This window comes from Marmota monax, unplaced genomic scaffold, assembly GCF_021218885.2.
Source record: "Marmota monax isolate L192 unplaced genomic scaffold, Marmota_monax_Labrador192_F-V1.1 WCK01_AAM20220418_F8-fsc00070, whole genome shotgun sequence".
Taxonomy (NCBI): domain Eukaryota; kingdom Metazoa; phylum Chordata; class Mammalia; order Rodentia; family Sciuridae; genus Marmota; species Marmota monax.
This window is the reverse complement of record NW_026692116.1, coordinates 9105503-9117590: the sequence shown is the minus strand read 5'-3', so window position 1 is coordinate 9117590 and position 12088 is coordinate 9105503. Positions and strand designations below refer to the sequence as shown.

At 35.4% G+C, this 12088-nt stretch overlaps 1 protein-coding gene across 1 annotated transcript in view; it reads left to right on the top strand.

Moving 5' to 3' along the window:
- The window catches only part of Plppr5 (phospholipid phosphatase related 5), a 109212-nt gene extending 102475 nt beyond the window's left edge, over positions 1 to 6737 (top strand). The window contains exon 6 of the mRNA XM_046462652.2: positions 5930 to 6737. Coding sequence (XP_046318608.1) covers positions 5930 to 5962 — 33 coding nt within the window. The 3' untranslated portion in view covers positions 5963 to 6737. The remainder of the gene's footprint in view (positions 1 to 5929) is intronic.
- The last annotated feature ends 5351 nt before the right edge of the window (positions 6738 to 12088 follow it).

Below are 12088 nucleotides of genomic sequence, written 5' to 3'. Positions count from 1 at the left end.
GAAAATAGCTTTTAGCCCCTCTTCTCTCAAGAGTACAAAAGGAAATTCCTGAATGGAAATAAAACTCCAAACTGATACAAAATCCTGCACTGAAACGTAACCACTGTATGGAGAGAAATGGTCCCCAAGACTTTTCTTTTCCAAGGAAACTCCTGTTCTGTCACATTTTAGTTTTTGTGCTTGTTTCCATACCCCAAATCCTTAAAATGAAAATAAATTACATAACATGAATTCTACAACCAATTTCACAGCTTTAAGTCTGAACTTCTCTAATAGTTTCTTCTTACATGGACCTGTCTTTATTTCTGTTTACTGAAATACTCTCACCAATTTCACAGTGTACCATACCAGGAGGAAAATTTAAACAAAGTCAGGTTGTAGAGGACTATGTACTCTATTCACTCTTCATAGTAAAAGTGCTTTTTCTGTTCTCTCTTCACCCATACAATGAATAAAGTAAGGAAGCAAATAGCAACAATAAAGAGCAACAATACTTGGGATTATGTTAGCCATCTAGCTTTCCTGATAAAATGTGGGCTACATCAGTATAACACCAGAATCATTGACTGGTTTCATCATAGGACAGTGATTCCTTATCCTAAATCCTCAGGAGTTTTTCAGGATGCAAAATATTTTATATTTCAAATATTTGTGGATTCTGTTACAGAAACAGGGTTTAGAGGATCACTTTGTAATCAAAGATGGTAATTTATGCAGCAAAATAGCACAAATTGTTTTGTATCAGTTATGTTTTTGCTACCCATTAAGTTTGCACCAAGTCTTGTGAGAAACATTTGACCTTTAAATTTTGCTTAGATATTAGAAATGTAGACTTGTAGAATTATATACTATAAGATCAAATGAACAAATGGTGATTTTATTTCTAAAATTCTAGCCATTTTTAAAAATTCTTGATTTCTTTCATTATTTTTTTTTCTTTTCTTTCTTCTCCTAGTCCCTCCTCTTCTTTCACATCCTTCTTATTCTGTCTTTTTACCTTTTTTTTAGCTTGTTTCTATGATTCTTATAAATTTAAATTAATGGTGGATATATTTGAGTAGGGATAAGGATCAATATGTCTAAAATATCATATATACAAATAGGATAAAGTCCATTCAAATAGGATTATCTGTTATTTTACATAGGAGAAAGCTGGTTCTTCAGGTTAAATTATTTGTGAAAACTTCCCAGTGTTGGAAGGCACATCCAAACACTGGACATTGAAACTACCTGACTGCAGAATGCCCAATGACACATCTCCCCAACCAACAGGGTCAAAGTTACAAATCATTGAATTAAAGGCATTATATGCATGGATCCTATTTTATGTTCAGGTTAAAAACCTAACCTGATTGATGACAATCTCTTACTAAAACACAAAGTCCAGTCTTTTTGTAATGAAGCATTTTCAAAGAAAGAACTGGAAAAATATTTAACCTCAGCTTTTGATCTAGCAGCGTTAGCAACCTAGAACGTAAACTGGTGCTTTTCCTACATAAAGAAGTAAATATTTAAATAATATGTAAAACACATTTTGTAGGTGTCTGAAAACCAACCTTCTGAGAATGGCCAAGAAGAAAGTTCACAGGAAAGGTCCTTTAAAGACTGTCTGGCCAGGTTGTTCAGCTGGATAATAGGAGTAAGCCACTGTGAACACCTTCACTTAAGGCAATAAACGTATGTGCGCTAGAGCGCACTGGAATTGGAGTTGGGTTGCAAAGCAAAAGCAAATACGGAAAAATGTGTCCTTCTGTGCAGAATTCCATTACAACCAAAAGAGGCCTAGACACTATAGATTGCTTGTAATTATTGTTAATTTTTCAAATGTTTTCATTTTTCACTTATTAATGAGAATTTAAAATTCCTTAACTAAATAGCTCCTTAATAATGGCTTTTCACATTTTGTTTTTATATAGCTTTAATTCGGCATACTTTTCTAGAGTAATGTTTTTATTTTTTCTCCCCTCATTTCCCCTATTTTTTTAAAAGGAAGTGGTGAGTGGCAAATCTCAGGTGGCAAGTCATCACCAATTGTTTATGCCATAAATAAATGATAGTTTGGTTTAAATAGCACTTTAAATTCATTGCAGAGCATAATTTCTGTAAATGGGGAGGGGGAAAAATAAATAGTAAAATAGATTTTCATCTAGAATTTAGAGCATTAAAAATGGACATGCTATAGGTTTTAGAATTTTCCAAATTTATGAATCCAAAAGATGTCTTAGAAATGAAGTACCTGCTTTTCCATGGGATCCCTGCACTCAAGGACTGGACTCAGTATTTTGCTCCATGCTTTCTGTTGATCTGAGTGAATACTTTCTAATGGATAGTTCATGTATCATATTCCAAACTTTACCTACTTGGGTTGCAGTTCTATCATCTTCACTTTAAGCCTCTGGCATGTGTAATTGTGAACAGCACCAGAAATTGTGCTGATAAATTATAAGACCACTTACTTCTATGCATGAGATTTTGGTTTGCCTACTGCTTGTTTGTACTGTCTTCCAGAAACAAGATTTAGTATTGCATAATTAAGATTTCACACAGATTTACCTGGGTACAGTGGCACACACCTCTAATCCTAGCAGCATTGGAGGCTGAAGCAGGAGGATCCTGAGTTCAAGGGCAGATTCAGTGAGACCCTGTCTTTAAATAAAATATTAAAAGGGTTTGGGATGTGGCTCAGTGGTTAATTGCCCCTGGGTTCAATCCCGGTAGCAACAACAAAAAAACAATTCACACAAAAGGAAAAATTCGTTGTCATTTGGCTTGCTTCATACTGAGCCCAATGCTCATCAAGATACATGATATGGAAATAGTAAATGCAGTTGTTTTTTTTTTTTTTTGTATTACTGAGAAAAACATCAGTGGGGAAGTGAGAAATATCATAATTTCTTTCATGTGAATTATTACATCTGTATATTTCAAAGTGTGTATTTACATACCTTATTGATGAATATTGTGTAATATAAAATCTCAGATGGTAACATAAAGATCGTAACATAATTTTCTTGTTATATAATAATCTGGTCCCTTCTCTAGATTCCTACAGGGGAAATCACCCTTGTGCTAGAAAAAAATAATCTTATTTTTAAAAGCCTGCAATAAGCAAGAAGATAATCCATCTCCTTCATTTTAGATTATAGATTCATTTGCTTTTAAACAATGAAGTTGATAAAGAGACCCCTGTCCTCTCTGTGCAATTTTTTTATGTACTGAGATCATATTAAATTTCCCTTTCTTCCCTATGCACACTTCAGTGTTTTATTTTCATATGTTTAGCTCTCTGCTAACCACAGCCAACTTAAATGATGAGCCCCAAGTGGGATCCTTCTAATTCCTGTCAAATAGGAAAATCATCTCAGATGTTAAAACTTACATGTGATATGAAATGGAAAGAGTGTTAATTAAGAGGAAAGCATAAGAGTTCCCCCTGAACTCTGGGATCTAAAAATGTAGTCAGTCTGAAAATAAACTGTTACCCTTGTAGTTAAAATTGATAATGACTTGGCATGGAGGAAAGGGTAATATTCCTTGGTTTGGAATAGCCACCGAAGCATGTGATTTTTAAATCACAACCTTGAATCCCAGCATTTTCTGGATCTCAATAGCACACTTAGAGTTGTATGTTCAACATCTCATTACTAAGGCATCTATACAAAAATTCTAAAGACCAGTTAGTTTATAATAAACAAAAATCTGTTGGCTTACAGTCCTGGAAGCTGGGAAATCCAGGATCAAGAGGCCAGCATCTGGAAAGTGCCTTCAAGTGGCATCATCCTATGTTGGAAGCAAAGAGAAAGAGAAGGAAGAGAGAAGGGATCTGAACTCGCCCTTTTATAACCAGCTCACTGCCACAATAATCACATTAATCCATGCATGAAGGCTCTACCCTTGTGACCTAATTACCTCATTAGGCTCCACCTCCCAGTGCTGTTGTATTGAGGATAAATCTCCAACTCCTATTTTTTGGGTGACACATTCAAATCATAGCATATTGTGATTTTACATTCTTTTTTTGAGATGGTCCCAATTTAGGTCTGCTCTTGCTGATTATGTTCAGCCCCCTTTTACCTTTCATCACATCCAGGTTAAATGATAACCTACATTTATGTGGCCCCCTACAGTGACCACACCCTTCAAGTACTCTCTCCAGCTGACACTTGTGAACTTGGCTTTTCTCTGCTTCTGTCAAGCTTTGCATTGCTCATCCATGGCTTGTTTCTAATGATTTCTGTGCCTTGTTAAGATCACCAGACATCTAATTCTACCCACTAGAGTGTTGTTGTCATCTTCACTTAGAATTATCCTCAGCAATTTTAATGAGCCTGTGGCCCCCTCTTTATTTGGGTCAACAGCAGGAACACTAAGGGCCTATACCAGTGGCCTCAGAACACTATTTTCTGTTCATTTTTATGTCTTTTCCTCTCTCTTCGTGTCTCTTCTTTACTCCTTCCCTACTCATCATTTGCCACTGATTGATTAATCTTCAATTTTTATCTTAACTTTCGAGCAATTATTTAATTCTAGGTCCTGTCCAGAGGTGTAACACTAATGTCAGTTTTGTACTGAAACACTCTATATCAGATTGTATTTTCTCAGTTCACTGATTTCAAGTTCCCACAGGGACACTAGAAATAAAGCGAAGATGTATTCTTTCCACAATTCTTATGGTTTTTATTCAATCATAGTGGATTATATAACTCTGAAAACTGTTTCTCGTCCCAAAGTCATGCCTGCACTTTTGGAAGGAAAACGTGGCAATAAATTCCTGAATTTCCCAACCTTTTTATCATGCATTATCTAAATGGAAAATTAAAATTTCTAAAATGTTATCAGGACTCCGTGAAGCAGCCAGCATGCTCTGCTTACTTCTGACTTCTGCTAATATTGTTTTTCTCTAGCATTAAATGGGTCAAGTCTAGAAAACAATGCCTTAAATTATAGTCAGTCACATTCTTGCTGTTTATTATGCCTAAATTCAATGAAAATACATATTCATCTTCACATACATTTTAAGTGTGTTTTAGCTGGTTAAAACACTTTAACTGGAAATGAACTAAATTTATGCTGAAGACATTTCATGGCATGCATTCATTATATAAAATTCTGTTTATGATACCATTGTATTATAAAGAGCCAATGTGACAACTACTATTAAAAGCATTCCAAATGGGTAATGTGATGGTGGAGCCCTTTTGTCATGTTGCTGTTTTCTGTAAAAGTTGTCATTCGTGTTAGATCTTGACATAATCCCAAATGTGGCATGATTAATTATGTAATATCAATTTTCACTGCAATATTCCAGCAGCCATGACCTGGCCTATTGCATGCCTGATGCTATTTAAATATTAGTCATTCCTCAGGTTTTCTCCATATAGAATTTGTTGCTTTAAAAAAAAAAACAAGTTCTATCAAGAATTTTATGGATGAAGTAAAAAACAGATATTGCAGTCTGGAATCTAAATTCAAGCATCAAAAATAAGATATTTAAGTAGATTTTTGTCAACTAACAAATGCCACTTCAGTCTGAGCATTTCACCACCTCACTCTACGCCATCTGTCTCACAGGGAGCAATTAATCTGAAACTCCAACAGGCAGCATTAAAATTCCATTAACACTGAACAGAATATTAACGTGTCTGGCATTGCCATTTTTATCTCTCCAAATTTCGGTGTTAATTTTGAATAAAGCAGGTATAACATTTTAATCTATTCAGTTAATTAAGAATATTGAATAAAATATATAATTAACAGCTAAATTACGTAATAATACACAGATTTTAGTTGAATAACACTGTACGTTTTGGCAAGCTAAACATCCTCGGGCTGCAGTTTTGTATTAGGCTAATGATGATTAGTAAAAGCTCTAAATATTTTACAGAACCAGTTTTCCCAAGACTGACTTTGTAATTTCTTCTTTTTGCAGAACCACATCACCGCCTTCGCAGAAGTCACATGATATTGAAGCAGATGGTTTTTCCCTGCATTGGACATCATCCCTTTTTACCATCCATTCGTAACACCCAAAGTTTGTTTGATTACAATAGAAGTTTATAAAGTTGTCTAATAATTTTTATAATTTTAAAATCAACGTCAACCTATCTGTTTCCCCCACTAGACTGTGAGCTCCTCGAGGGCAGGACTGTGTCTTTCTTTTCTGTATCTCCAACATCTGCAACAAAGCCTAGCAGCACACATTAGGTGCTCAATAAAAAATGAAATGATCAGATGAAAAATTAATTCTTAAATAAAATATTCACTTTAGTTTCTCAAAGAATCTCTGCAACTATGTGAAGAAGAAACTTCTACATGAGTCATATTTGTATAAGAAAACCCTCTATTTTGAGCTTGTTAAGCCTTTTAATTTTCATATATCTATTCAGCAGTATACCATATTTAATTTGATTTTTGGCTAGTTAAGCTTTTTAATTTTTTATATATCTCTTCAGCAGTATACCATATTTAATTTGAAGTGGACTTTGAAAGTCATGGGGGTTTTTATTTTATTATTCAGCATGACATTCTTTCCATTCTAACAGAATTCAGTGTGTGAAATTACTTTTAGAAAGTATGTCTTATACTAAAATAATGTTTGCACATTATATTATAATATATTTCACTTAAAATACCATTCATGCATACATTCTAAGACTGGTGCTTCTGCTTTTGAAGGGGAAAATGCCAATTTTTACTGTAATAAGTAATGTATCATAATTAAAAATTATTTATTTGGACTTTTTCTCCTGACAGCTGTGGTTTAATTGTTGACTAATAGTTTTTGATGGCAGGTAGTAATTAGGATAAACTACATGAGTAAATCCAGCATTGATAACTTCTTATTGAGTAATTTTCCATTGGTAACAATGTCCTCAAATGGTTATATGCTCCCTCCTTAGATTATTTTTTACTGGCCAAGATTCCACATAATTTAAATAGGAAATAACCACATACTGATACACAATTTTAATGATATAAATTCTAGAAATATGATTAACATATTTCAATTTGCATTTGTGTAGTGCTTTAAAATGAAAAAATACATTAACAGTAATTGTCTCATCCAATTTCATAATATCTCCATGTACATGTTAAAAGTATGGCTTTGTTTTATAGATGAGAAAAATGAAGCCAAGACAGGGTAAACAAACATGTCCAATTCCACGCAACTAGAAAGAGGCAGAGTTAAAACTTAAATTCAGATCTTTGGACCCCAGACTTATATTTCTTTCAAATATGCCACCATGGCCATGCCATTTTGAATGCTGAATCCATTCAGAGGTCAGTAGAGTTCTTTGCAACAACCTCTGTTTTAAAAATACAGACATGCCAAAAGAGGGTCACAAAAGCTCTGCCGTATTTTAAATGTTTACTTTTTAAGAATGAACACTTTTCAAAAACAACCCTATAGTAACCTATTTTAAAACAAAATATCAGATTTTTCATGAATGTGAAGCCTGAATCAAATGTGTCTCCTGAGCCCTCTCCCATAGGCCCCCGGGGTCTGCAGGACATCTTTGACACCGAGCATGTGAACGTCACTATAATCTAAGGAAGAGGTGCTTCTTGGCAGCGACTTCACAATCTTTAAAGCTAACCTGAGTTACTTTGGCTCCCTTGAGCAGGTGTTGAATTGGCTGAAGCAAATCTTGAAAGAAAGTGAGTTTTAATTGACTCCATAATTTGACAGAAATCCGCAAATAAGGATAATCAAAGACTTGTTCATTGTTCCCCAAATGGATGTCACTCGCCCATTTCCAACGTTGTAGGAGTTAAAAACCCTTCTATTAGGGCCAAATAAAGAAAAATCTCTATTTTTTACCAGTTTAGATCTCTGTAGTGATTCATTTCTGCTGGAAATTTAGAGCATGAACAGCTTTAAATGTCTGACTGTCTTCAAAGACTTAGGCAATGGCAGCAGTGGGATTTACTTACTGGGAATGGGAGTAAGGGGGATGGTCCTAATTTTTTAGAAGCAGGATTACCAGCAAGGCTTCCAGAGTGTGGTTATTTCCTTTGGTTCCTTATTAGCTTCCCAAGGATCCAAGCAGGCATGTTTTTCTGGTGGAAGCCTTGGCTATATGAGTATGTCAGTATTGTATATTTGCACCTTGCTAAACCTGTCTGAATGTAGGAGTTATAAATTCTCAAAACTCAGATATAACCCAGAGTCAGAGTAAAGTCATTTCTAATATTTATATATCATAGGCCCATGCTTGTGTGATGAATGATCAAAAAAAAAAAAAGAACAAAAAAGGTACATGCAAATAGGGCAAAGGCCAGAAAAGAGACCTTAACCTGATGCTATTACTTAGAATAATGAAAAATACCTTTATGAAAGTATTAATATGTAAATATGTACATACATAATCTAGCAAAAGCAGACAAACACATGTCTTTCAGATAAAGACATTTCCTTTTTATTCTACTCACTTGGGGCCCAGGTCAGTATAAATTGGTCAACCTGAAAATTTCAGTAGTCTCTGTTTGCATGGCAGAAATTCTGCACATGTTTTATCTGATTCCTAAGATAACTTAAAAGGCTCTTTTATGTTAAAAGAGAGGTGAACCTTCTTTGACAGACTTTGTCTATTCCACTTCTAGCTGGGCCTCTCTTTTCTCAGGATCTATCCTAGCCAAATATCTCAGTTACATTTACCATATAGTTTCTTTTGTGAAAAGAGCAGTAGGGGAGAAAATAATTCTCTGCTGTGTATTGTATTTTTCAAATAAAATTTTAAAAATTGAATTTTGAAAATGAGTTTTTTTTTTCCTTGTGTGTTGGTCCTCATTGGGGGTGGAGGACTGAAGAATGCTGGCTAATGTGCATGGAAGTCAGAATCCTCAGATTAACTGGGCAGAATTTGGAAATGGCTCACAAAGGGTCAGATTAAACCAGTTTTTTGGGCAACAAATGGCCCTCTGATCCCTAGGGCCATCCTGGCATCTTACCAATTCCTCATTTACAAACCACCAACCCCAGGAAACTCTGAGTCACTGGGCAGGCATATAATCCACTCTATAATCATCCTCCTATGAATGGCAAAGCACTAAAGAAAGAATGTAAAATATCTCGACCTGCCTATAGGGCACCATTTATTAAAATTTGATTTTATGTTCTAGAGAGTTGCCCTGGACTTATACCAAATGGTTCCATTTATACCTTGTAAAAATTGACCTCACAATTTGCCTGGCATTGCCTTTCTAATATCTTTATGAATTAAAATTCTTTGAAAATATCAGTTACAGATTACAAGTGAGTGGATCTTTTTGAAGAAGGAAAATAAGATATTCAGATTCTTCTTTTCTGCCCCTTTCAGTTAAGATTCTAGGCAGTTGCTAGTCCAGTAGGGACATAGCTGCATTTATGTAAAACATGTCTGCTCCTCCAATCCCAATTCTTGTGAGTCCAGAATGCATCCTAGGGTTTAAATTCTAAGCTCAGGTTGCCATCTTTCAAATCTGTTCCCTCAGTCATAAAGAGCTACAAACAAGAAAATATAGATGACTGGACATATATAATCATACCTAGCATTCAATGAAAACTCCCAAGTTCATGACATCATTCTAAAGATGTCATTCTTAAGAAAAAAAATGACGCTACCAGATGCCATTCCTTCATATTATTGCATGTATAAATGTATTTCTGTTTTCCTTTTTTTTTACTGAAACACCATGACTTGTAGAAAAGGAGGAGTTATTTTTCTCCTCAAGAGGAAAAAAAACATTTTAATTGAATTCTTTTAAAATTTGTTTTAATTAGTTACAAATGACAGTATAATGACCTTGACATATCATACATTTGAATCAGAAGGGATATAATTTCTCATTTTTCTGAGTGTACAGGTTGCAGAATCATATTGGTCATGCAGTCACATATATACACACAGTAATAATAATGTGTGTTTTATTCTACTATCCTTCCTATCCCCCCATTCCCTCCCCTCCCCTCCCATCACTTCTCTCTTCTTAATCTAAGGTAATGCTATTCTTTTTTTTTCATACATGTATTTTGTATAACAATGAGGGTCTCCTTCCACCATTCATGCAATTTCCCTTCTCCCTCCCTTTCCCTCCCACCTCTCTTCCCTATCTAGAGGTAATCTTCTTCCCATGCTCTTCCTCCCTACACCATTTTGAGTCATCCCCCTCCCTTATATCAGAGAAGACATTCGGCATTTGTTTTTTGGGGATTGGGTAACTTCACTCAGCATAATCTGCTCCAATGCCATCCATTTCCTTGCACATGCCATGATCTTACTATTTTTTAGTACTGAGTAATATTCCATTGTGTATATATGCTGCTTTTTTTATCCATTTATTCATTGAAGGGCATCTAGATTGGCTCCACAGTCTAGCTATTGTGAATTGTGGTGCTATAAACATTGATGTGGCTGTGTCCCTGTAGTATGCTGTTTTTAGGTCCTTTGGGTATAGTCTGAGAAGAGGAATAGCTGGGTCAAATGGTGGTCACATTCCCTGCTTTCCAAGGAATCTCCATACTGCTTTCCAAATTGGCTGCACCAATTTGCAGTCCCACTAGCAGTGTAAGAGTGTACCTTTTCCCCCACATCCTCGCCAGCACTTGTTGTTTGTCTTCATCATGGCTGCCATTCTGACTGAAGTGAGATGGTATCTTAGAGTAGTTTTAATTTGCATTTCTCTGATTGCTAGAGATGGTGAGCATTTTTTCGTATATATGTTGATTGATTTTATATCCTCTTCTGAGAAGCGTCTGTTCAGGTCCTTTTTATTAAAAAGGAGAACTTTCCAAAATAGTGAGACACTTTCAATATCAATCAGGTTTCCTTAGAGGCATTGCTCCTTATCCATAAGAACTTTTAGCTTTCGTTCATTTAGCATAATTATCCAGTGATTCTGTATACCAGATAATTTGTAATGTGCCGACTCATCAGTAATTGGAAAGATAGGCATGACCCCGCCCTTCTTAATTGTATGGTTCAGAAGTTACAATGATGGAGCTCTAAAAGGTTTATTTAAAGTTAAAGTGAGAGAGTGGTCTAGGAGCTAATCTGATCTTTACTCTGGGGCTGAGCAAAGGACATTTTTATAGATTACAGCAATGGCTAAGATTAAAAAAAAAAGAATCACTGGCTCCATAAACAACATTGTATTTTTCAATGATTGCTGCATTTTAAAGCCCTAAAATGCTATATGTAATAAGCACTTACGATCCTTCACAGGATATGCTTCAGCCAACCCATTTTGTGTGTGTGAGCTGAGCTCATTCAGGCATCCACAGTTGGGTTGATGGCTGTGCTGATCTTGACTAGACTCTGTCACATATGTAGTGTTCACTTGGCTGTCTATTGGTCTGGGATAGCTTTGCCAGGGACAATTGAGTTCTTCTTTATGTAATCCCTAAAATCTCATCAGACTAGCTCAGCTCCTGGACAGAGTGAGAGAGCAGAAGTGTACAAGGTCCTGGCACACCACCCCTTAGCCACCTCATCAGTTGGCCAAGGCAAGTCCCAAGGCTAAGATTCAAGGATTGAGAGAGGAACTATGGTCTTATTACACAGGGTGGATCGAGAAACAGAGGAAAATAGGAGTATTTTTATGTCAAATTTATCACAAAATTTTACTGCTGCTAAGTATTCAAGTGCTATCCCCAACTTGAGTTCCTCAACTTTTGAGTATTCATGGATTCTAGTAAACATAAGAAATCCACAAATGATGACAGAAAGCAAGTTTATTACATGTGAGTAATGATGACCACCCCACCAGTCACCAGCTACAGCCCCATAATGCCCTTGTGATAGACTGGCTAGAGAACTATCTATTCTGTATTTAACTAAGAGTTTTAGGGAAACTGCTGAGACTTTTATTTAGAGATAAACTCTCTAAGTCTTCTCCTATATGTATTAATAAGGGGAAGAGACATAATTTTATATGCAAAAACAAAATAAAGAAGAAGAAGAAACATCTAGGCCAAAAGAATAGGAAAATAAGATATAAGGCTATGATATATTGATAATACATATGCTGTGAAGTGTGTGAGTGTGGGTATATGTGTATGCACATTTGATTTAAGCAACTCTGATTTTCAGAGCTTTCAGTTACCAGA